A 24,210-nucleotide genomic window follows, 5' to 3' on the forward strand; every position below is an offset into this window, starting at 1 on the left:
AACTAAACTCCATTAAGCACAAGCCCTTCACAAGAGAGAAGAGTTACCACTGTTCTCATTTCTGATTGAAAGGGACAGAGCAGAAGGAATCCGCCTTAGACAGGAGTAAGGAGAAAGCAGACCAACTTTCAAGAAACCTTAATAATCACATGTGGACTGATGCAACAAATTAAAATACAAAGCTAGACTGCACTATCCCCAGCAGACTTCACTGAGTGCTAAGGGTAACACCCTAGAAATGGGGCAGGCAGGGAGTGCTGAAAGAAGCTCTCTGGGCACAGTGGCTCTTAGACAAGGAAAAGTGAGAGAAAACTGTAGGCACTCAGGCTCCAGAGTGTAGGGGAGCTGCCACCTTCCAGATGCTAAAGACAGGGTGGCATGGCTGCAAGAGATCTCCCAGAGACAGAGAGTGAGACAGGAGAGCAAAGAGAACTCCTCAGTGACCCAAGAAGTGGGCAGCCAGGCTGGAAAGCCGGGAGGGAACCCCAGAGTTCAGGAAGCAGGTGGCTTGGTTGTGGAACACAGGCAGATCTCCAAAATCTCGCCAGTGCTCAGATCCTTAGCTCTCATCTGACATTTGTGGAATGATGTAAAATGGTCCAAAACATGCATAATTGGAGCCTCAGAGAGGGAGAGAGGGAGGGAGAGAGAGAGAATAAATATTTGAAGAGATAATGACTTGAGAATTTTCCAAAGCTGATAGAAGACATCAAGCCACAGATCCAAGAAACTTGGCAAACTTGAAGAAGGATAAATATCAAACATAAAGAGAAGATATTAAATGTAGTGGGAAGCCATTGGTGATTTTGAAGTAGGAGAGTGTTGTGATCTGGTTTATCTTGAAACAGATCTCTCTGAGTGATGTATGGAGAATGCATATATGGGAGAAACGGTGACATAAGTGATACAAGAGTGTGATGATGACATTCTTCTTCACTGCATTTCAGCCCTTCCTTCCTCCTCAGACAGCACAGGGAGTCAGACAGCCTTTCACCTCCAACAGGGGATTCCTTGAACATAGGTTATCCCCATCGAGGGTACACTTTTTTCCTAACCCATTCACATTCCTGAGACCAGGTCTGTTTTGTTCACATTGTACTCCCAGTGCTTAGCACAGTTCCTGTCACACAGCAGGTGCTCAATGCATATTTACCAAAGGGAGGAATGAAACAAAGTTCAAAGCGACACAAATTCAACCATATCTGGACTTTGCTGCAACGTACCTTATCCTCTTGGTAATGGGGTTATATCGTGAGATCATCACAGTGCAGGCGCCACAGCCGCCCCCTCCACAGCCATACTTGGTTCCCGTGAGCTGGACTGGAAAACGCATAGTTAAAGATCATGTGTTTCCCATAATTCTTTGCAGAATAGCTCTGCCCTTAGAGAACAACACCTCAAAATCTCTTAAATGTACAGTTAAGTTCACTACATACTTATCAAATGATGTACGTATGTCTTTGCTATTATTGAGAACACTGTAAATTCTTAATTTCTGTCTCTGGGTTATATCTAGTTCCCTCCTTTTCAAAATAACTTGATTTCAGGTTGCTAAAAACAGGGCCAAACTGAAAATACATTAAATGCTTGAGTATTTGAAAGTAGGAGTACAGTGCGCATCTGTTTTCATCCTTATCTGTGTCTTTCATGACATACAAAGTAAAATGTTAAATTGTAAATTCTTGGAATATAAGTGTCATATTGTCCATGTTTGTCATGTTTCTCCGCTTCTCAGTGGCAGAAACTGTTAGTTGTTCCCCAATATCTGCTCTCTCATTCTTCCTCGGTAATAGAAACCTCAATTTTTTAGCTACACACATAGGTGCCCAGAATAAAGAATACATTTCCCCAGCCTCCGTTGCAGCTAGCTGGGGTCATTAACAATGCTTGCCAATGGGATGCAAGCACAAGTGTTGTGTACAACTTCCAGGAGGGAAACGTCCTCAAAAAGAGATGGGTGCCCGGGGCTGGCCCCATGGCCGAGTGGTTAAGTTCGCGCGCTCCGCTGCAGGTGGCCCAGTGTTTCGTTAGTTCGAATCCTGGGCGGGGACATGGCACTGCTCATCAGACCACGCGGAGGCAGCGTCCCACATGCCACAACTAGAAGAACCCACAACGAAGTATATACAGCTATGTACCGGGAGGGCTTTGGGGAGAAAAAGTAAAAAAAAAAAAAAGAGATGGGTGCCCCCTTCTTAATCTCTTACTTCTTCCCATTTTCTGGAATTCACATATGATGGCTGGACCTCAGTCAGTCATCTCTGACTGTGAGGAGAAAGCTGTAAGCTGATGAAGGTGGAGCGGCAAGGCATAAGGAGCTTGGTTCTCTGATAGTGTTGACACACTGCTTTACTAGTCCCGATCTATCTACCTTTGGGCTTCCTTTATGTGACTCGGACAGCCATGAGAATGTGCCTTACAGACCTCCTTCAACATGGCGGGTAACTGATCATGAGACCCAGATGCTGCACTTTTATATCTACCACCCCAGTTTTCATTAAGGCCATGCCTCCCACGGGCTGCTCCCCATTAACGGCTCAGTTCTGTGAAGAGACACAGGAGTCCCTGCCATGAGCCTCACCCCCAATAGCTTTGAGGAACATTCCTCGGACTGCACAGCAGTCTAAGACCCTTCCACTCAACCTCCTCTCCCTCTCTTCTTTACAGGTCAGCCTTGTGTTGCGGTCTAATGGCTCCCTAAGCCTTCTCTGGCTCCCTTCCTATTTCCATTCACTCACGCATTTCTCCTAATAAAACCCTTGTACACTTAATCCCATTTTTTGATGTTTGCTTCCCAGAGAACCTGAACTAACACAATGAGAAAGAAATTAACTTCTATCTTCTATCCTGTTTACTGCTATTTGGGATTTTCTGTCACTCATGAGTGAACCAAATCTGAAATATTACACATTTGCACCATGGATAACCAGGAAATCAGTGTTCATTGTTTCTATGTCCAAAGGTCTTGAATTACTTTCAGAATATAGTTATTGATGCCTTTTGAATTGTGTAGTTTTTTGGGAATTTCACTCTCTCCAGGGGAAACAAATGTACAAACTCCCATTGTCACATAATTTTGCATATAATCTAGTGGGGTCTACAGGCCTCTGGAAGCCCACTGGAATTCATGCATAGCAGGCTAAGAATCCATTCCTTAGCCGACTTTTATTTAGAAAGGTTTTCTAAGGTAACATTTTCAGGTTTAATTTCTGCATTGTTCCTTTACTTTCATTTTGGGAGATTTCTGTGCTCTCTTTCTCTAACGGGCATGATAATTAGTCCTTGAAGAAGGATTGTCAATACTGTGACTCTTAATCCTAAAGATGGTTAATTAAGCCCTTTTAACATTTGCTTTAATTCCCATTGCTAGATTCTTCTTTTTGTACAATACATTTAGTGCCAAAACAGAGATTAGAAAGAATGTCTTCTGACAGCCACAATTGTGCTCTGCCTACAAAACTAAGATGTAGGACTTTCTTAAAGAAGAACATAAAACCAAAATTGTAGGGAATATGATTCAGTGTGGCTATAAAAAGATATGTGAAATATCATCTGATGAGGATATCAGAGCTACCCACACACATGACGCACACACTCAAAGCAAAGGATACGCTTCTTCCTCAGGTATGGTAACAGCATTGTTTCAGGATCAACATTTTTTTCTATCACCTGTACCAGAAACAAAATAAGAGTTACGCAGATAAAGTTGAGAGAGCTAGTATAATGCTCACATTGGCAGGCTTATCATAATTTGATGGAAATATACATTAACTCTTCTACTCATATTTTCAAATTGATTTAATGTCTAGAGAACACCTGGGATATACAAATCACCTCTCTTAAGCATAAAGTCTAAATCTGGAGCCCCACAACTGCTTTGTCACTGTCCTTGGTCCTGCATCATCACTGTGCTGTAAGGCCGTGGGTGTTTCTACTAACAGGAACACCACTGATGTCTGCCCAGTTTCTCTTAGAAAGCCTGAAGCAGGTGAGGGAAAAGATATTCGCAGAGCAGACTAGAGGAGAAAGAGGTGGGGGGCGGCTGCTGGAACAGAATGGCCTCCGAGAAAGTGATTTAGTTTCCGAAAAAAGACTTGTTTGTTTATCATGTTCAAAGCATTGCAGTTTTCAGAAAGAGATCACACCCAACCATGGCTCACCAATCAAAGAAACAAAGGGGAAGACAAAAATGTGTATGCCAAGGATACAAAGACGTGCAAGCAAGGGCACACTTCTGAAGCAAGTCTGTGTGGGCAGCCTGGCAGCGCAGCAACAGAACGGCAGCATCCAGGGGACGGCATATTGAAATGTCATGATGGGTTATGTTTTCCAAAGTGACCATGTTTCCTCTTTTTTGATTAAAAATTTGGATTTCTTGAGTGACATCAGCATCATGGCAGAGGGAGCTCTTCCCTTGGACTCTCCCCTCTAAGACACAACCAAAAGGACATTCATACACCAACAGAGGACATACAACATCACAAAAGTTGTATGGGAGACACACACAGCCATACACCTCAAGGTGGTGATGGGGTTGGATCCTCTGGAGAAAGTGGAAGCTGCTCTGCAGGAGCTTCATGGAGGGAGATGGGCTGTGGTGGCAGGAAGTGTGCAGGTGAAAAGGGGGCCCTGTTCCCGCCTGGTGCTCCAGCCCCAGAATCGTCTGCAGCGTGGTGCAGAGAGTGTGGCAGCCATGGAGGGGAAAAGGAAAGTGCACAGTCCTGCAACTTCCCAGAACTCCGTACAGAGAGACCAGCAGGGGTGGCGGTAGCACTGGGTAAGGAGAGTACCCCTCCCTCTGCCCCGTGCTCCAGATCTGCCACTGATCAGTCACTCAGAGAGAAAAGCAGTCAGTGGCTGGAGCTGGGGAGCCCCTGCTTGTGCCAGGCCCAGAATACACAGTGCCTTATCCCCATCCTGCGGCGCACATGGCAGGTGCGACCTGATAAGAACACCTTGAGTAAGCAAAAATCTACCCCATCAAGCAGTATGAGTAGGTATATTAAATCTCCAGACCAGAAGGAAAGTGACAAGTACCCAGAAACCAACCCTGAAGGAACACAAATCCATAACCTAAATGACAAAGAATTCAAAAGAGCTATCTTAAAAAAACTCAACAAGTTACAAGAAAATACAGAAAGACAAATTCATGAATTCAGGAGCTTCTTCACAAAGGAGACTGAAATCATAAGGAAGAACCAATCAGAACTGTTGGAGATGAAAACCACAATGGATGAAATAAAGAAAAATCTGAATTCTCTAAACAACAGAGCTGACAATATGGAGGAGAGAATCAGCCAGTTAGAGGACAGTACTAGAGAAATGCTTCAGAGGGAGAAGAGAAAACTAAGACTGAAAGGAAATGAAGAAGGTCTCAGAGAAACATCTGACTCAGTCAGGAAAATGCAACATAAGGATTGTAGGTATTCAAGAGGGGGAAGAGAATCAGAACGGAGCAGAAACCTTGTTCAAAGAAATAATAGTTGAGAGCTTCCCAAACCGGGGGAGGGAGCTGGAAATCCATGTGAAAAAGACCTCCAGAGTTCCTAACTTTGTTAATGTAAAAAGGACCACTCCAAGGCATATACTAGTGAAGCTGGCAAAAGTCAAAGACAAAAAAAATATACTAATAGCAGAAGGCAGAAGAAAATGACTTACAAAGAAATCTCTATCGGGCTTCCAGTAGATTTCTCAGCAGAAACCTTCCAGGCTAGGGGAGAGTCAAACGATATATTCAAAATCCTGAGACACAAAAACTTTCAGTCAAGAATACTCTATCCAGCGAAAATCTCTTTCAGACATGACGGAGAAATAAAAACTTTCCCAGGTAAACAGAAGCTAAGGAAGTTCATTGCCACAATACTCCCCATATATGAAATCCTCAAGAAGGCCCTCATATCTTAAAAAAAAATAGGAAAGGGGTAATAAAGCCCTCAGCAACGAGATGAATAGGTAGGCAATAATCAGAAAACGGCAGCTCTCTTTCAGATCAGGTTAGAAAAGACTTAACTTCGACATCAAGGATAAAGAAAATGAAAATACCAAAACAAAAATAATACCATCATTTTAACCACAAACTCACAACACAAGATGGAAAAAGATATGACAAAAATAGAAGGCGAAGAGGAAAGACATGGAATCAGTATAGTCTAAGGAAATAAGAGGCTATCACAAAATGGACCATCTCAACTATGAGATTTTTTATATGAACCTAAAAGTAACCACTAAACAAATAATTAGAACAGAGATATTTATGATAAACAAGGAGAAGATGAAGAAAATCAACAGAGAAAACTACCTAATCAAATTTGTAGTCTGAAATACACAGAACGAGAAACAAAGCAAATTTAGAAGAATCAGGAAACATGTAATAAGATGGTAATATTAAGCCCTCATATATCAATAATCACTCTAAATGTAAATGGATTGAATTCTCCAATCAAAAGACACAGAGTGGCAGGATGGATTAAAGAACAAGACCCAACAATATGCTGCCTCCAGGCAGCATCTCAAATCTAGAGACAAACATAGGCTCAGAGTGAAGGGATGGAAGACAATACTCCAACCTAATGGCAAACGAAAGAAAGCAACTGTTGCCATACTTATATCAGATTAAGTGGACTTCAAGATAAAACTGGTAAAGAGAGACATAGAGGGGCAGGATGTAATGATAAAAGGGACTCTCCACCAAGAAGACATAACACTTATAAACAAGTATGCACCCAACACAGGAGCACCAAAGTACATAAAGCAACTATTAACAAACCTGAAAGGAGATATCAACAACAACACAGTAATAGTAGCGGACCTGCACACCCCACTTACATCAACAGATAGATCATCCAGACAAAAAGTCAACAAGGAGATAGTGGACTTAAATGAAAAACTAGACCAGATGGACTTACTAGATATATACATAACACTCCACCCCAAAACAGCAGAATATACATTCTTCTCAAGTGCACATGGAACATTCTCAAGGATAGACAACATATTGGGAAACAAGGCAAACCTCAATAAATTTAGGAAGATTGAAATCATATCTACTATCTTTTCCAACCATAATGCTGTGAAACTAGAAATCAACTACAAGAGAAAAGCTGGAAAAGGAACAAAAATGTGGAAACTAAACAACATGTTATTTAACAACCAATGGGTCATCAAAGAAATAAAGGGAGAAATCAAACGAGAATGAAAACACACCATACCAACTCTTACGGGATGCAGCAAAAGCGGTCCTAAGAGGGAAATTTCTAGCAATACAGGCCCACGTTAACAAACAAGAAAAGCTCAGATAAACAATCTTAAACTACACCTAACAGAATTTGAAAAAGAAGAACAAACAAAGCCCAAAGTCAGCAAACGGAGGGAAATAACAAAAATCAGAGCAGAAATAAAGGAAATTGAAACAAAAAAGACTGTAAAAAGGATCAATGAAACAAGGAGATGGTTCTTCATAGGATAAACAAAATTGAGAAACCTTCAGCCAGACTCACTAAGAAAAAGAGAGAAGGCTCAAATAAATAAAATCAGGAATGAAAAAGGAGAAATTACATCAGACATCACAGAAATACAAAAGATTATAAGAGAATATTATGAAAAACTATATGGCAACAAACTGGAGAATCTAGAAGAAATGGATAAATTCTTAGACTCTTACAACCTCCCAAAACTGAATCAAGAAGAAATAGAGAATCTGAATAGACCAATCACAAGTAAAGACATTGAAACAGTAACAAAAACCTCCCCCAAAATAAAAGTCCAGGACCAGATGGCTTCTCAGGAGAATTCTACCTAACATTCAAAGACAATGTATTACCTGTTCTTCTCAAACTATTCCAAAAATCTGAGGAAGATGGAAATATTCCTAACAGTTTCTACGAGGCCAGCATCACTCTGATCCCAAAACCAGACAATGGCAACACAAAGAAGGAAAATTACAGGCCAAGATCACCAATGAACATAGATGCAAAAATCCTCAACAAAATATTGGCAAATCAAATACAACAATACATTGAAAAGATCATACACCACGATCAAGTGGGATTCATACCAGGGCCACAGGGATGGTTCAACATCCACAGATCAATCAATGTGATACACCATATTAACAAAAGGAGGAACAAAAACCACATGATCATCTCCATAGGTGCAGAGAAAGCATTTGACAAGATCCAAGATCCATTCATAATAAAAACTCTCAATAAAATAGGGATAGAAGGAAAGTTCTTCAACATAATAAAGGCCATATACGACAAACTCACTACCAACATCATACTCAGAGGGGAAAAACTGAAAGCCATCCCACTGAGAACAGGAACAAGACAAGTGTGCCCACTCTCACCACTCCTATTTAACATAGTGCTGGAGGTTTTGGCCAGAGCAGTCAGGAAGGAAAAAGAAAGAAAAGGAATCCAAATAGGCACTGAGGAAGTGAAACTCTCACTGTTTGCAGACAACATGATTTTATATAGAGAAAACCCTGAAGAATCCGTCATAAAACTATTAGAAATAATCAAAAACTACAGCAAAGTTGCAGGATACAAAGTCAATGTACAAAAATCAGTGGCATTTCCATACTCTAATAACAAACTAACAGAACAAGAACTCAAGGGGCCAGCCCCATGGCCAGGTGCTCTGCTTCAGCAGCCCAGGGTATCGCCAGTTCAGATCCTGGGCGTGGACATGGCACTGCTTATTGGGCCATGTTGAGGCAGTGTCCCAAATGCCACAGCTAGAAGGACCCACAACTAGAATATACAACTATGTATTGGGGGAATTTGGGGAGAAAAAGCAGGAAAAAAAAGAACAAGAAGTCAAGAATACAACCCCATTTACAATAGCAACAAAAAGAATAAAATATCTAGGAATAAATTTAACCAAGGAAGTGAAAGACTTATACAAGGAAAACTATAAGACATTACTGAAGTAAATCAATCATGACATAACGAAATGGAAAGATATTCCGTGCACGTGGATCGGAAGAATAAACATAGTTAAAATGGCCATACTACCTAAAGCAATCTACAGATTCAATGCAATCCCAATCAGAATCCCAATGACATTCTTCACAGAAATAGAACAAAGAATCCTAAAATTCATACGGGGCAACAAAAGACCCCGAACAGCCAAATAAATCCTGAGAAACAAGAACAAAGCCGGTGGCGTCACAACCTCTGACTTCAAAACATATTACAAAGCTATAGTAATCAAAACAGCATAGTACTGGCACAAAAACAGACACACAGATCAATGGAACAGAACTGAAAGGCCAGAAATAAAACTGCACATCTACGGACAGCTCATCTTCGACAAAGGAGCCAAGAACATACAACAGAGAAACGAAAACCTCTTCAATAAATGGTGCGGGGAAAACTGGACAGCCACGTGCAAAAGGATGAAAGTAGACCATTATCTTTCTCCATACACAAAAATACACTCAAAGTGGATCAAAGACTTGAAGGTAAGACCTGAAACCATAAAACTTCTCAAAGAAAATATAGGCAATACACTCTCTGACATCAGCCTTAAAAGGGTCTTTAAAATATGATGTCCACTCAGACAAGGGAAACGAAAGAAAAAATAAACAAGTGGGACTTCATCAGACTAAAGAGCTTCTGGAAGGCAAAGGAAACCAAGATCAAAATGAAAAAACAATCCACCAAGTGGGAGAATATATCTGCAAATCAGATATCTGATAAGGGGTTAATCTCCATAATATATAAATTGCTCTCACAAATGAACCACAAAAAAATAAACAACCCAATCAAAAAGTGGGCAGAGGATATGAAAAGACATTTTTCCAAAGAAGATATGCAGATGGCCACTAGGTACATGAAAAGATGCTAAACATCACTAATCATCAGGGAAATGCAAATCAAAACTATACTTAAATATCATCTTATGCCTGTTAGAATGGCTATAATCACCAAGACAAAAAATAATAAATGCCGGAGTGGGTGTGGAGAAAAGGGAAGCCTCATCCACTGCTGGTGGGAATGCAAACTGGTACAGCCACTGTGGAAAAGAGTATGGAGATTTCTCAAAAAATTAAAAATAGAAATACCATATGATCCAGCTATCCCACTACTGGGTATCTATCCAAAGAACTTGAAATCAACAATTCAAAGAGATTTGTGCACCCCTATGTTCACTGCAACATTATTCACTATAGCCAAGATGTGGAAGCAACCCAAGTGCCCAGCGACTGATGATTGGATAAAGATGTGGTATATATACACAATGGAATACTACTCAGCCATAAAAAAGACATAATTGTCCCATTCGCGACCACATGGATGGACCCTGAGGGCATCATGTTAAGCTATATAAGCCAGACAGAAAAAGACAAACACAGTATGATTTCCCTCATATGTGGAATACAAACAAACTTACGGACAAAGAGAACAATTTAGTGGTTACCAGGAAGGGGTGGGGGAGAGTGGGCACAAAGGGTGCAGGGACACATTTATACGGTGTTTGACAAATATTAATGTACAACTGAAATTTCACAATGTTATAAACTATTTGGACCACAATAAAAAATTTTTTTAAGAATTGGATTTCTTTTAGATTCACAAAACAAACAGAGGCACGATGCTTCGCAATTTCAGAAGCAGAGTTCATGTTTCACTGTGTTATGTGAATTCCCACCTGGGAAGCAGGTGAGGAGGGGACATGTGCTTATTCTCTGGATGTCTCCTCACCCTCAGTCTGAAGTGGCTGCATGCCTGCAAAGTGATGCATATGCCAATTACCAAGGTCAGATCTGTGCCCTGGAGAAGTCTGCACTACAGTAAGAGATGTGATTGTGTGTGCGCATGCACGATGTAATACGAGGAAAAATGTGGAGCGCGCCCAAGCATCCCCAACTTAATTGCCCTCAAATGGAATGCCTTATTTCTTTCCCAGATTTACTCTTTCCTTTCTTTCCCCGAACTTGCTTAATAGCCTCACCACCTGCTGGGCCTCTAAGCTTAAAAACCTGAGCTGTTTACAACTTCTGCTTTCTTTCCATCCACCACAATCAGTGTCACCAAGTCCTGCCACTTACACTTCCAGAATGATTCTCTACATGCCCCTCACTTCTACTGCCACTCCCTGGAATCAACGTGGATCACCTCTTGTCCCAACAATTATAAGGCCGCCTCATGGGCCTCCTGCCTCCATTCTCGGCACCTGCAATGCCACCCTCTATTCTGTTACTGAGAGACCTCTCTAAAATGCAAGTCTGGGCATCGCCTGTGTCTGCTTAAATTCAACACTGGCTCCTGGCTGCCAAACTGCCATGCTGGGGACTCCTGCATCATGCCGGGTGCTTGTTAAAACGAAACTCCTGTGGAATCAGGATTTCTGGGAGAGGGAACCAGAAAATGTGCGTCTTTAACGAGTACACCGAGTGGGTCTGAGGTGAATTTGTATTCAAGAGGTCCTGGAATACGAGAAAAAATTCAAACTCGGTGGCACATCCTACGAGGCCTCTTTGTCAAACTGCCCATTATCTCCAGCCACTTAACCGGCGCATCTCGAGCTCCGGTGACACGGGAGAATTGGCTGCCCGCCGCAGAGCGCGGGCTCTCCCCTTCCTACAGTTGCATACAGGATTCCCTCTGTCTGGAAAGGCCTCTCTCCTCCCTACTTGGCAGAATTCTGCCTGTCCTTCAAAGGCCTGCTCAGATGTTCTCTCCCGTGGGGGTGCTGCCATCCTCCCACTCTCTGCTCCAAGTGACCATCCTGTGGGCTCCACAGTCAATATCCATCCTGCCTAGAACTTTTACCCTGCATCACAATTATTTGTGTATATAAACCTCTCCTGATCCTGAGAGCAATCACCTCCTGTTCTTCTTTGTGTCAGACACTGAGCTAGCTGCTGGGGAGGTATCATAGAGACATAATGAATGTCAGTTAATTGAAGTGAATAACTTGAACATGGTATGTACAATTTACTATGAGAACACTAAGGAGGGACAAAGGATTTCTCACAGACTGGGACATCTGAACAGAAGAAAAGAAAAAAAAACAGAAAAGTGCCAATAATCGTGGCAGAAATTGTCAGTTGTCTATCCCAGCATGCATTCTCCCTTTCTTCCTTCCTGCTGCCTGGAATAGGGATGAAATGGCTAAAGCCCAGGCAACCATTTTAGATCATAAGGCAACACGTTAACGGCAGCAGAGGAAAGAGAAGAAACCCGGGACCTAGATGACGCCATGAAGCTTCTGGACCAGCCCCACAATGTCTATCTCCAGATATCCTTTATGTAAAAGTAGAAATGATTTGTATCTTCTTTGAACCACTGCTAGTTTTGAGTCTGTGCCATCTGCAGCTGAAACTAATCATAATTAATACATATGATGGTGAATCCACAGAAGCCCAATTTTAATGGAGAAACAGGATCTGGGTAGCCTGGATAGTAAAGAATAGCATTTTAGGCTTGAGAGAGATTTGTATCTTTTGGGAAAGAATTAACGGAAGAAGCAGGCCTTGCTTGTTTGGGTATTTGTTCCAGGAGATGTCTCAAGAGACTGGAGTCTGGCTCAAAGCGCCACTGGCTTGAACCGTGTTTGTTTTTCTTGATTTGGTCCATGGCATATTTGGCCAAGGGAAGTGGGAGATGGGGTCTAGCACGCACCCTGTCCTGGCAGGTCTTGGAGTGAAACAGGGAGGTCAGGACCAACACGGGGGCTGGGGGGCGGGGAAGGAAGGAGGAACAGAGTTATTCTCACTGACTGGGGTTTGGAGAGAGGATGCAAGTTCTCCGGTCGGGAGCATCGCATGTTCCCGTCTCGGTACGGCCGTGCGTGTTGCAGGGGGAGAGAGTCTGTCCCTCTGCATCTCCACCAGCCCTTCGGGAGATTTCAAGTTCATGTTGCACAAGGTTGAGAAATCACTTTCCTCTGTGCAGGGCTGGTGACTGACGCCTCAGGGGGCCCCGCCAGAACCAAGGCGGAGGCAGAAAGAAGAAAGAGAAAGGAGATTAAGAGGAGAAAGAAGGAAAGGAAGGGAGACGGGTATGTGTGAAAGGACCAGGATGGGGGTAGACGAGGGAAGAAGGAGGCGTGAACTCTGGGACCCGGTCAGGAGCAGACCCCCACCCACAGCAGCCTCAGAGCAGAGAAGGAGGCTGGAGCGGGCGTCAGCGAGGACACTTCTGCTGAGCTCGGGGTTGCTGTAAAATTCATTTTAATTGTTGGTTGTTCCCCCCTAAGTCACCCCACCCCCTCCACCTTTCTCTGAATCGTGATAGTCATCACAGCAGCCCAGAAATTTCCTCTCAGTTCTGTAAACCAAAACCCTGGGAAACACCAGGCAATGGACAGCCCTTCGGGTTCCTATACCGATATAAAGACCCTACGTTTTGTTGGGCAAAGAATGCTCAGTGACTCCTTTTGGCCCCCGTGACACTTGTGGCATGTCCCGGCTCTACGCATGAAGCAGACTGTTTTTCAGTCCAGATATTAACAATCATTTCCACATATTGGGTGCTGATTGTGTGCCAAGCACCTTGCTGACCACTCTCCAGGGAATTTAGTCCTCTTCCCAATCCCACGGGAGAAGGTACTGTTGCCAGCCCCATTCTGTAGGGGGGAAACTGAGGCTCAGAGATATTAAGCAACTCACCCAAGGCTCAGGGCTGCTGAGGGGCAGAGCAGATAGCACGGGATGCAAACCCACGCCTAACTAGTTCCAAAGCCCACAGCTGTGATCTCTATGCATCGCTGCTTGTCGAAGGACACACTTCAGCTCCTGACTGTGTTCGAGAGTGGCGTCTAGGGGATAAGTCACTCCTGGGCTCTTCCTCCCTCAAATCCATGTTAACTGGGTCACCTGTTCCTCTGGGGGCCCCTGGTGGAACAAGTAAGATCTCAGTAATTTCTCCCAAGGGCCTCAGCCCCTGCCCAGTGACACCTTTTGGAGACCTGGGGGCATTTTGCAAACAGCACAGCCTGGAGGCCAGTCGCATCACCTGGAGTCTCCTAACTGGCTCCTGAGCTTCCTTTTCAAAGGCAAGTTTTAATCCCGGAGGGCTTGTTTGACTGAGCCCTCTTCCCTGGTGCGGGTACTCTCTCTCTCTCTCTCTCTCTCTCTCTCTCTCTCTCTCTCTCTCTCTTCTCAACAGCCCCTCCCCTCTGAACTTGTGTCCACGGGCAAGCAGGCTTGCTTGCCAGCACTGAGGAGCAGGGGCCGGAGGCAGGGGAGAAGGCAGACTCAAACACCTGTTCTCCCCTTTAACCAAAGCCCTCACCGTGGCCACAAAGCCTGAATAACCCGGCGCTGGCCCCTGCCGCAGCCCCAGCCTTGCTGTCCCGCAGCACCAGGACCCTGCGCCTGGGGGCCTCTGCCCCTGTCCCCTCGCTCTGCAGTGCTCCTCTCCTAGACATCCGCTCCGCACCCCCTACCTGTCCCGCTCAGATGGCACCTCTGGGAGGGCTAAACATCCCTCCCATCTGGAGAATCGGCTCCTGCCCACCCTGCTTCCCGCTCTGCTCCAGTTTTCATCCTAGCCCTTCTCACTGCCCTGCGTTAAACCTTTCCACGCACTTAGACGCTGCCTGCCTGTCTGTCCCCACACAGTGTAAACTCCATCGACAGGGACTCAGTCCCTCTGTGTTCTGCCGTGTCCCCTGGGAGGCCTGGAACACCCCCTGGCCCACAGCAGGCCTTTAACAAATAATCAGTTAAATTCCCATCATCCCTGTAGTGCAGTAAGCGCATGGCCCCTTCCAACAGAGGAGCCGAGCACTGAGAGGTTAGCTTGTCCCAGTGAGAGTGAGAGAGGACCCAATCCATGCTTGTCTAAACAAGAAGGCCAGAGTCGTGTTGGGATGCCATTCAGTTTTGCAAAGGAAGAAAAAGTGACATACTGTTACCACTTGACCCTACTGCCTCATTTCTCTCTCCCAGCAGTCCTGCGAGGGCAGCCTAACAGCCCCTGCACAGGGCAGGACAAACAAGCTCATCTTATCCGGTGTGGGACCCAGGTGGCAGGGCAGAGGAAGGTGGTATGGGGCCTAGAACCTGCATAGTTGGGGGGGGCACCTTTTTAAGAAAAATAATACAAAACGACAAACGGGAAATTAGGCTCAGGGCGTTAGAAGGGGCCTGCCGATGAGAGGCCCTGGCGCTTGGCCCTCATTAGCTTCCTGGTGATGCCACGTGCCAGTCAGGGGCGGGCTGTGGCCATCCCTGACCCAGGAGCAGGGATCGCAGGTGGCTCTGACCTGGCTGGCGCCGTGGAAAGGTAGCTGTCACGACCCTTGCACGGCTGTCAGCTCTTAGGCAAGCCCTTTAACCTTCGTGCCTCGCTTCCCCCTTGCAAAGTGGTGCCATACGCTGTGACAACATTAAGAGTTAGCAGTGTCTATGGCCATGTTGGGAGGGAGGAGGAGGTTACAGGATACCCGGGGCTTTGCTGTCCCCACACGGGACACTGCCTGGAACGGTCCCAGAGGTTCTGCAGAGCTAGCCGGGCTTCTGAGAGGACAGAGGACCCAGTGAGGACCTCTAAGTCCCCAGAGCCCGGCACTGGTTCCGCTTTGCTGGGAACTCGCTGTGACTTTGGAAAGTCATCATTTCGTCCTCTGAGAAACGAGGCGAGTGGTCTGGATTGGTTCATCTCTGTGGTCCCGAACCGACTCTAAATTGCCCTCTGCACATCCACATACGACCGAGCGCTGAGGCTGAGCCACCTCGGGATGGCTCTCAGTCTGCTGAGGCACTTGCCCTTATCCGTGGGGTTTGAGGGAGGGAGATCGGGGAGCGGGGACCTGGACGAGCAAGAATGGCCATTTCTCTTGTTTTGCTTTCATTTCTGGGATGGAGGTGGTTGGTAATGAGCCGGGCGTCTGGGACCGCGAGGGGAAAGGAGCATCAGAAAGGGGAGACCCGGAGATCCAGGGCAGTCCCTGCAAAGGCATCCTTTCCCCGCCCGGGTGGAGAGGGGCGCACAGGCAAGCCCCCCCAGCAGAAGCCCAGGGCGCTCACCTTGCGGCCGTTCACGCAGAAGACCAGCTCGGCCGCCCCGTCCATGGCGGCGCCGGATCCGGGGCGCGGGGCGCGGACCGAGCAGCGAGAGCGGTCTGCCGGCGCCCGCAGTGCACGGAGGCCGCGAGGAGAGTGCGGCCCGGAGCCCGCGTCCCCGCAGCGCCAAGCCGGGGGCGCCCTTCCCGCACGTGGGGGCGTCACCGGGGCGCTCGGCCGGCTGCAGCCATTGGCTGGACCCGTCCCGTCCCGCCCCGGGGCGCCGGCTGCCAGCCTGAGATCCCCGTGACAGCTTTTGGCCTCTTTATACTATTACATATTTTAAGTGGCTTTCCGGCTGGATCTGAAGTCCACGAAGGGTAGTTTTTTGTACCTCTCCTCTCCCCACGCCTGCTGAGTCCTGTACTCTTAATAGGTAATAAACAAGCACGTTTATTTCAACTTTGCAGGAAAGGCCCTTAAGCACAAGGAATGGTTTTACGACTTTAGCTCACAGTTTTAGAAATAGTCAAGTTTATTTTTAAAATCAAGAGCTACCTTGATATAAACTATTTTTAAAAATTTTTTTATCATAATTCACAGTTGATTCAGTAAATAACCACGAAGTTTATGTGATAAATAACAGAGGTGTAAAACATCTGGAAAAACTTTTTAAAAGTAAAACTTGGAAAATACTGAAAAGCATAAAAATAAAAATCACGTGTGCCCACAACTTAGAATTTACCACTCTTAACTTTCTGGGCCTATCCGTACGTTTTTGAAAAGCTGCACTATAACGCCTTGTAAAAATTCAAATGGGATCAAGCTATTTTCAAGACTTCTTTTCACTTAGCATTCCTAGAATATTTTCCTGCGTCATTTCATTTATGTAAACACAAATTTTATTGTGAAAATTTCCAAAATTTGTACATAGAAGAGTGCAACGAGCATTCCTGGACACCTCGCTCACCGAGCTCTAACTGGCCCACGCTTTACCACACTCCTGGGTTTCTTCTGGAGTATTTTAAAGCCAATCTCAGATGCATTATTTTACCTCTAAATACTTCAGTATACATTTTTTAAAAAACATTTTTTTCTAAGACAAAATGCTGTTATCAAATCTAACAAAATGAATATTTTCTTAATATCCTCAAATTTCCCAGTCTTAAAAAGTCTTTTTACCCTTGATTTCTACTTGATGTACTATTTGCTTGTTGTCTCTTCAGTCTCCTGTAATCTAGAACAGTCTCCTCACCCACTCCCCGTTTTTAATGCTGCTAACATGGTGAAGAAGAAACGAGGTGGGTTGTCCTGCAGAATGAACACATTTTGCATGTGGCTGGAGGCTTCCTCCTGGTGTCCTCCGTTCTTCCATCCTGCTTTTCGCCTCTACACTGTCTAGAGGTCTAAAGCCGTGATTAATTTGTTTCGGGGGGAGTAAGTCTATTTCATGGGTGGTGCCATCGTTTTATCCTGCAGCACATTGGCAGGCAAGAGATGTCTGGTGGTCACATTCTTACTGATGCTAAGACCGATCACCGGGTTCAGTGGGTTCCCTCTTCATAATGAACTTCTCCATCAACATCGCACCTCATGGTTTCACCACCCATTGTTGACCACTGCCTGAAGCACTTATTTTATTAGGGGGTTGCAAAAGAGTAATTTTTCTAATTCTCATATTCCTTGGCATGCATCAGCTGAGATTCTTTTGAATCAAAGAATTATCAATTTTCGCTGGAACTATTTCCTGTGCACAAATTAAATTCATACCAGAAAGGCAGGATAAGTTATTACTTTCCCTTAAATACTAAAGTTTTGGAGGATTGAGTTAGTGTCCTAGTAACTGCAGTGGTATCCCGTGTTCTGCTTTGTTTCTCCTTCTTTTTGAGTATCATTGAGCATCATTTATGACATTGCACAGTTCATGTTTTAATCAGTTGCAGTCAGCATTCTTTCTGATGTTCAGTTTGTCCCACCTTAGGCCGATGGGAGCACCTTCAAATTGGAACCTGTGTCCTTTTCATGTGGTCACATTAGGTTTTGATAATTTCATTGCTTTCTGGCACCGGACATCGCAGGCTCACCTTGTCTGTATCCTGTCACAGATTTTGAATCAGCCATTTCTCCAAAGCCCTGGTTCCTCTGAATGGGAAATAGTTCTTAGAAAATTGGACAGAGCTAGAAAATACACAATTTTAAAAAGAGGAGTGCAAAAGGCATGAATTCATACCAATATTTCTAATTAAAATTTAAGATTGCAGAGTTTTTCTAATCTCCTTGGATTTCATCATTGTATCCCTTTTCTCTTATGCCTTCTTGGTTCTGAAACCCTAACATTATTGCTTTAACCTGTCCTTAGACCTATTTCAAAGAAGCCACATCAATATTATGGCAGCAATACGACTAGTGATGAAAGTTTAAGATATTTTTAAGATAAAAAAAAACTTATTGTGGTAGAATATACATAACATAAAATTTACCATTTAACCATTTTGAAGTGTACAATTCAGGGCACTGAGTACACTCATAACGCTGTGTAATCATCACCACCATCCAGCTCCAGAACTTTTTTAGCATCCCAAACTGAAACTCTGTCCCCTTTAAACAATGCCTGCCCATCATCCCCTCCCCACAGCCCCTGGTAACCACCAGTCAACTTTGTCTCTAGAATTTGCCTATTCCGGTACATCATTTAAGTGGAAGTATACAGTGTGTGTTCTTTTGTGTCTGGCTTATTTGACTCAGCATAACGTCTTCAGGGTTTGCTCATGTTGTAGTATGTTGTTAGAATTTCCTTCCTTTTTTTTGATAGTTTTAAAAAATTATTTTATTGAAGTCATATTGGCTTATAACTGTAAATTTCAGGTAGACATTATTATATATCAGTTTGTGTATAGACTGCATCGTGTTCACCAACAATAGTCTAGTTTCTATCTGTCACCATACATATGTGCCCATTGACCCCTTTTACCACCCCCCCCCCCAACCATTCTCCTATGGTAACCACTAATCTGTTCTCCTTATCCATACGTTTGTTTTTCTTCCACATACAACTGTTTGTCTTTCTCTGTCTGGCTTATTTGACTTAGCATAATACCCTCGAGGTCCATCCAAGTTGTCACAAATGGCACAATTTTGTCTTTTTTATGACTCAATAGTATTCCACTGGAATGGACACTTGGGTTGCTTCCACATCTTGGCTATTGGGAATAATGCTGCAATGAACATACAGATGCATAAATCTCTTTGAATTGTTGATTTCAAGTTCTTTGGATGAATACCCAGTAGTGGGATAGCTGGATCATATGGTATTTATATGTTTAATTTTTTGAGAAATCTCCATACTGTTTTCCACTGTGGCTGCACAGTTTGCATTCCCACCAGCAGTGTATGAGGGTTCCCTTTTCTCCACAACCTCTCCAACATTTGTTGTTTCTTGTCTTGTTAATTACAGCCATTGTGACAGGTGTAAGGTGATATTTCATTGTAGTTTTGATTTGCATTTCCCTAAGAGTTAGTGATGTTAGACATCTTTTCATGTGTCTGTTGGGCATCTGTATATCTTGTTTGGAAAACCATCTCTTCAGATCCTCTGCCTGTTTTTTGATCAGCTTGTTTTTTTTGTTGATGTTCAGTTCTATGAGTTCTTTATATATTTTTGAAATTAACTTGCAAATATATGTTGGATATATGGCTTGCAAATATTTGCTCCCAGTTGGTGGCTTATCTTTTTGTTTTGTTGATGGTTTCCTTTGCCTTGTGGAAGCTTTTTAGTCTGATGTAGTCCCATTTGTTTGTTTTTTCCATTGTTTCCCTTGCCTGAGGAGACATGGTATTCGAAAAGATACTGCTAAGACCAATGTCAAAGACTGTACTGCCTATATTTTCGTCTAGGAGTTTTATGGTTTCAGGTCTTACATTCAAGTCTTTAATCCATTTTGAGTTAATTTTAGTGTATGATGTAAGATAATGGTCTGCTTTCATTCTTTTTCACACGGCTGTCCAGTTATCCCAACACCATTTATTGAGGAGACTTTCCTTTCTCCATTGTATGTTCTTGGCTCCTTTGTCGAAGATTAGCTGTCCATAGATGTGTGGTCTTATTTTTGGGCTCTTGATTCTGTTCCATTGATCTGTGTGCCTGTTTTTGTGCCAGTACCATGCTGTTTAGATTACTATAGCTTTATAGTATATTTTTAAGTCAGGGATTGTATGCCTCCAGCTTTGATCTTTTTTTCTCAGGATTGCTTTAGCTATTTGGGGTCTTTTGTTGTTCCATATAAATTTCAGGATTCTTGGTTCTATTTCTGTGAAGAATGTCATTGGGATTCTGATTGGGATTGCTTTGAATCTGTAGATTGCTTTAGGTAGTATGGCTATTTTAACTATGTTTATTCTTCCAATCCCTGAACATGGAATATCATTTCATTTCTTTACATCTTCATCTATTTCTTTCAATAATGTCTTATAATTTTCACTGTATAGGTCTTTCACCTCCTTGGTTAAATTTATTCCTAGATATTTTATTATTTTGTTGCAATTTTATATGGAATTCTGTTCTTGACTTCTCTTTCTGATAATTATTAGTGTATAGAAATGCAACTGATTTTTGTATGTTGCTTTTGTACATTTGCTGCCATTGTTGATTATTTTTAATAGTTTTCTGGTGGATTCTTTAGGATTTTTTATATAGAGAATGATGTCATATTCTCAAACACTGAGAGATTTACTTCTTCCTTTCCTATTTGGATCCCTTTTGTTACCTTTTCTTGTCTAATTGCTCTGGCCAAAATTTCCAGTTGAATAAGAGTAGCAAGAGTGGGCACCCTTGTCTTGTTCCTGTTCTTGGAGGAATGTCTTTTAGTTTTTCACTGTTAAGTATGATGTTGGCTGTGGGTCTGTCATATATACCCTTTAATATTTTGAGGCACTTTCCTTCTATACCCATTTTATTGAGAATTTTTACCATAAATGGATGTTGGATCTTGTCAAATGCTTTTCTTTACATCTATTGAGATAACCATGTGATTTTTATATCTCATTTTGTTAATGTGGTGTATCACATTGATGGATTTGTGGATGTTGAGCCATCCCTGTGTCCCTGGTATAAATCCCACTTGACCATGGTGTATGATCCTTTTAATGTATTTAGTGTATTGTTTAAATTTTAATTTTAATCCGATTTGCTAATATTTTGTCAAAGATTGTTGCATCTGTGTTCATCAGTGATACTGGCCTGTAATTTTCCTTTTTTGTGTTGTCTGTGTCTGGTTTTGGTATCAAGGTAATGTTGGCCACGTAGAATGAGTTAGGAAGCATTCCATCTTCTTCAATATTTCGGAAGAGTTTGAGAAGGATAGGTATTAAATCTTCTTTGAACGTTTGGTAGAATTCTCCAGAGAAGCCATTGGGTCCTGGACTTTTGTTTTTTGGGAGGTTTTTGATTACTGTTTCAATCTCTTTACTTGTGATTGGTCTATTCAGATTCTCTAATTCTTCTTGATTCAGTTTTGGGAGATTGTATGAGTCTAAGAATTTATCCATTTCTTCTAGGTTATCCAATTTGTTAGCATATAGCTTTTCATAATACTCTTATAATCCTTTGTATTTCTGTGATATGTTGTAATTTCTCCTCTTTCATTTCTAATTTTATTTGAGCCTTGTCTTTTTTTCTTAGTGAGTTGGGGTAGGGTTTGTCAATTTTGTTTATCTTCTCAAAGAACTAGCTCTTAGTTTCATTGATCCTGTCTATTGTGTTTTTAGTCTATATTTCAATTATTTCTGCTCTGATTTATATTATTTCCCTCCTTCTACTGACTTTCGGCTTTGTTTGATCTTCTTTTTCCACTTCTGTTAGGTGTTGTTTCAGATTATTTATTTGAGATTTTTCTTGTTTGTTGAGGTAGGCCTACATTGCTATAAATTTCCCTCTTAGTACCACTTTTGCTGCATTCCATAAGAGTTCATATGTTGTGTTTTCATTTTCATTTGTCTCCAGGTATTTTTTGACTTCTCCTTTGATTTATTCATTGATCCAATGGTTGTTCAGTAGCATGTTGTTTAGTCTCCACATATTTGTGACTTTCACATCATTTTTTTGTAGTTGATTTCTAGTTTCATAACACTGTGGTTGGAAAGGATGCTTGATATGATTTCAATCTTCTTAAATTTATTAAGGCTTGCTTTGTTTCCCAACATATGGTCTATATTAGAGAATGTTCCGTGTGCACTTGAGAAGAAGGTATATTCTGTTGTTTTTGGACGGAATGTTCTACATATATCTATTAAGTCCATCTGGTCTAGTGTTTCACTTAAGGCCATTGGTTCCTTGTTGACTTTCTGTTTGGATGATCTATCCATTGACATAAGTAGGGTATTGAGGTCCCCTACTATTATTGTGTTGCTGTTAGTGTCTCCCCCCTTTAGGTCTGTTAATAGTTGCTCTATATACTTTGGTGTTCCTGCATTAGGTGCATATATATTGTGTTATATCTTCTTGGTGGAATGTCCTTTTTATCATTATATAATGGCCAAGTTTGTTTCTTGTGTCTTTTTATCTTGAAGTCCACTTTGTCTTATATAAGTACAGCTATACCTGCTTTCTTTTGCTTGCCATTTTCTTGGAGTATCATCTTCCATCACTTCTCTCAGAGCCTATGATCCTTTAGAGCTGAGATCTTTAGAGTGTTTCCTGGAAGCAGCATATTGTTGGGTCTTGTTTTTCAATCCATCTAGCCACTCTGTGTCTTTTGATTGGTGAATTCAATCCATTTACATTTAGAGTGAATATTGATACATGAGAGCTTAATACTGCCATTTTATCTCTTGTTTTCTGGTTGTTCTATATTTCCATTGTTTCTTTTTCCTTGTATTTCTGACTGCCGTTTCAATTGGTGGTTTTCTGTGATGGTTTTCTCAGTTTTCTCTTTATTTTTGATTTGTGACTCTGCTCTGATTTTTCGTTTTGTGGTTACCACGAGGTTTGTATAAAAGATCTCATAGATGAGACAGTCCATTTTCTAGTGGAGACAGCCAATACTTATTAAAAGAACCTGTCAGTTGCTGTATTTGTCAGTTGCCTAATCGCCTTAGGTCAGTTTGTGACAACCCGGTAAGCAGTGGAGACCACTGGAGATTATCAAGTATGACCCCAGCAGACTGTCAGCATTTTGGAAAGATCCCTCTCGGGAAGGAAGGAGTGGTGGGCTAGAATGGGAGACCCCATTGGATTCTAACCCTCCTACAACCTGTGTTTTGTATACTTGCTTCTCTTCCTCCTCTTCACGTAGATTTATAAACCACCCAGGTTCTGCCAAGAGCCCTTTGGGGTGGGGTATCAGGATAGCATAGGGGTGGGCAGCTGCATATGGAAGTTCTGAAAAAGCTCCTGAGCTGGTTCTGATCTGTCTACCTCTGCTTCCTCCGGATGGGATTTGAGGGTGTGGGGAGAAGAATATCAGGGCTAAGGAGAGAGGATAGGGTTTTTTTTTTGGGTGGGGGGAGGGGTTGTATCTATATCATAGCTCCTCAATTTTTGTGAATTGTGAGCAACTTGAGAATAGACTGTGGAATTTGAAATAATAAGCCCCCAAAGTTTGATTCATCTAACTTTTGGTTAAAAATGCAAATAAACTGTTGGTCACAATGGCGTTTGAAAGGCCTGGGGAGAAAAAAATCAAACTCTTTGTATTCTCAATGTACTGGTCTGGATAAACTTTGGAGAACAGTTATATTCCAGCAATTTCTTGAGCACAATGAACAAAGAGACCAGACAAGTGGTAAAAGGTCATATTTAAATTGGCATGGGCTCTGTTCGTGTTATATTTGCTTAAAAAATAGGAAGAAGTTCATCCTTAGTTATACATTTAATGTTAATTACATTGGGCTATTTGTTCAAAGTTAAGACAAAGTTCCTTATATTTTCTCCCTGGAATGTATTGCCTACTGGTTACATTTAGTCAATAAATTATATTTGTTGTAGGATATGACATTTATTCATTTAAATTGTAGATGAACTGTGTTCATCAGATTCATTACCATATAAATCATGTAGGCTCTTCTGACATACAGAAAAATCTCAGAGTCCTATGTCTGTTTTTTCTTGCCAGCTGCATGTCACCATCTGATGTTAAAAAATAGTAAACCATGACTGTTACACAATATATGGTGAGCAAGTGTCAAAGGTATAGTCAATGAGGGACCAGGATGAGAAAGCAAGTTCAAAGGAAGATATATATGAGAAACTGATATGG

General features: G+C 42.5%; 1 protein-coding gene across 4 annotated transcripts in view; it reads right to left on the minus strand.

Annotated features, from left to right (window-relative positions):
• LOC123285083 (aldehyde oxidase-like) overlaps positions 1-16,195 on the minus strand; it is a 79,059-nt gene extending 62,864 nt beyond the window's left edge. For 2 of the 4 annotated variants that reach the window (XR_011502973.1, XR_011502972.1), the window contains exons 1-3: positions 15,983-16,187; positions 3,612-3,669; positions 1,224-1,320 (exon numbers count right to left, since the gene is read on the minus strand). Coding sequence is in view for 2 of the 4 variants with exons in the window: in XM_070508340.1 (XP_070364441.1) it covers positions 1,224-1,320; positions 3,612-3,669; positions 15,983-16,027 (200 nt within the window). In the remaining 2 variants the exon portion in view is untranslated. Of the gene's footprint in view, positions 1-1,223; positions 1,321-3,611; positions 3,670-13,618; positions 13,844-15,982 lie in introns of all 4 variants that reach the window. The other 2 variants (XM_070508339.1, XM_070508340.1) reach the window with 2 other exon arrangements.
• Between the last annotated feature and the right edge of the window lie 8,015 nt (positions 16,196-24,210).

This window comes from Equus asinus, chromosome 4 (genome assembly GCF_041296235.1).
Source record: "Equus asinus isolate D_3611 breed Donkey chromosome 4, EquAss-T2T_v2, whole genome shotgun sequence".
Lineage (NCBI taxonomy): Eukaryota > Metazoa > Chordata > Mammalia > Perissodactyla > Equidae > Equus > Equus asinus.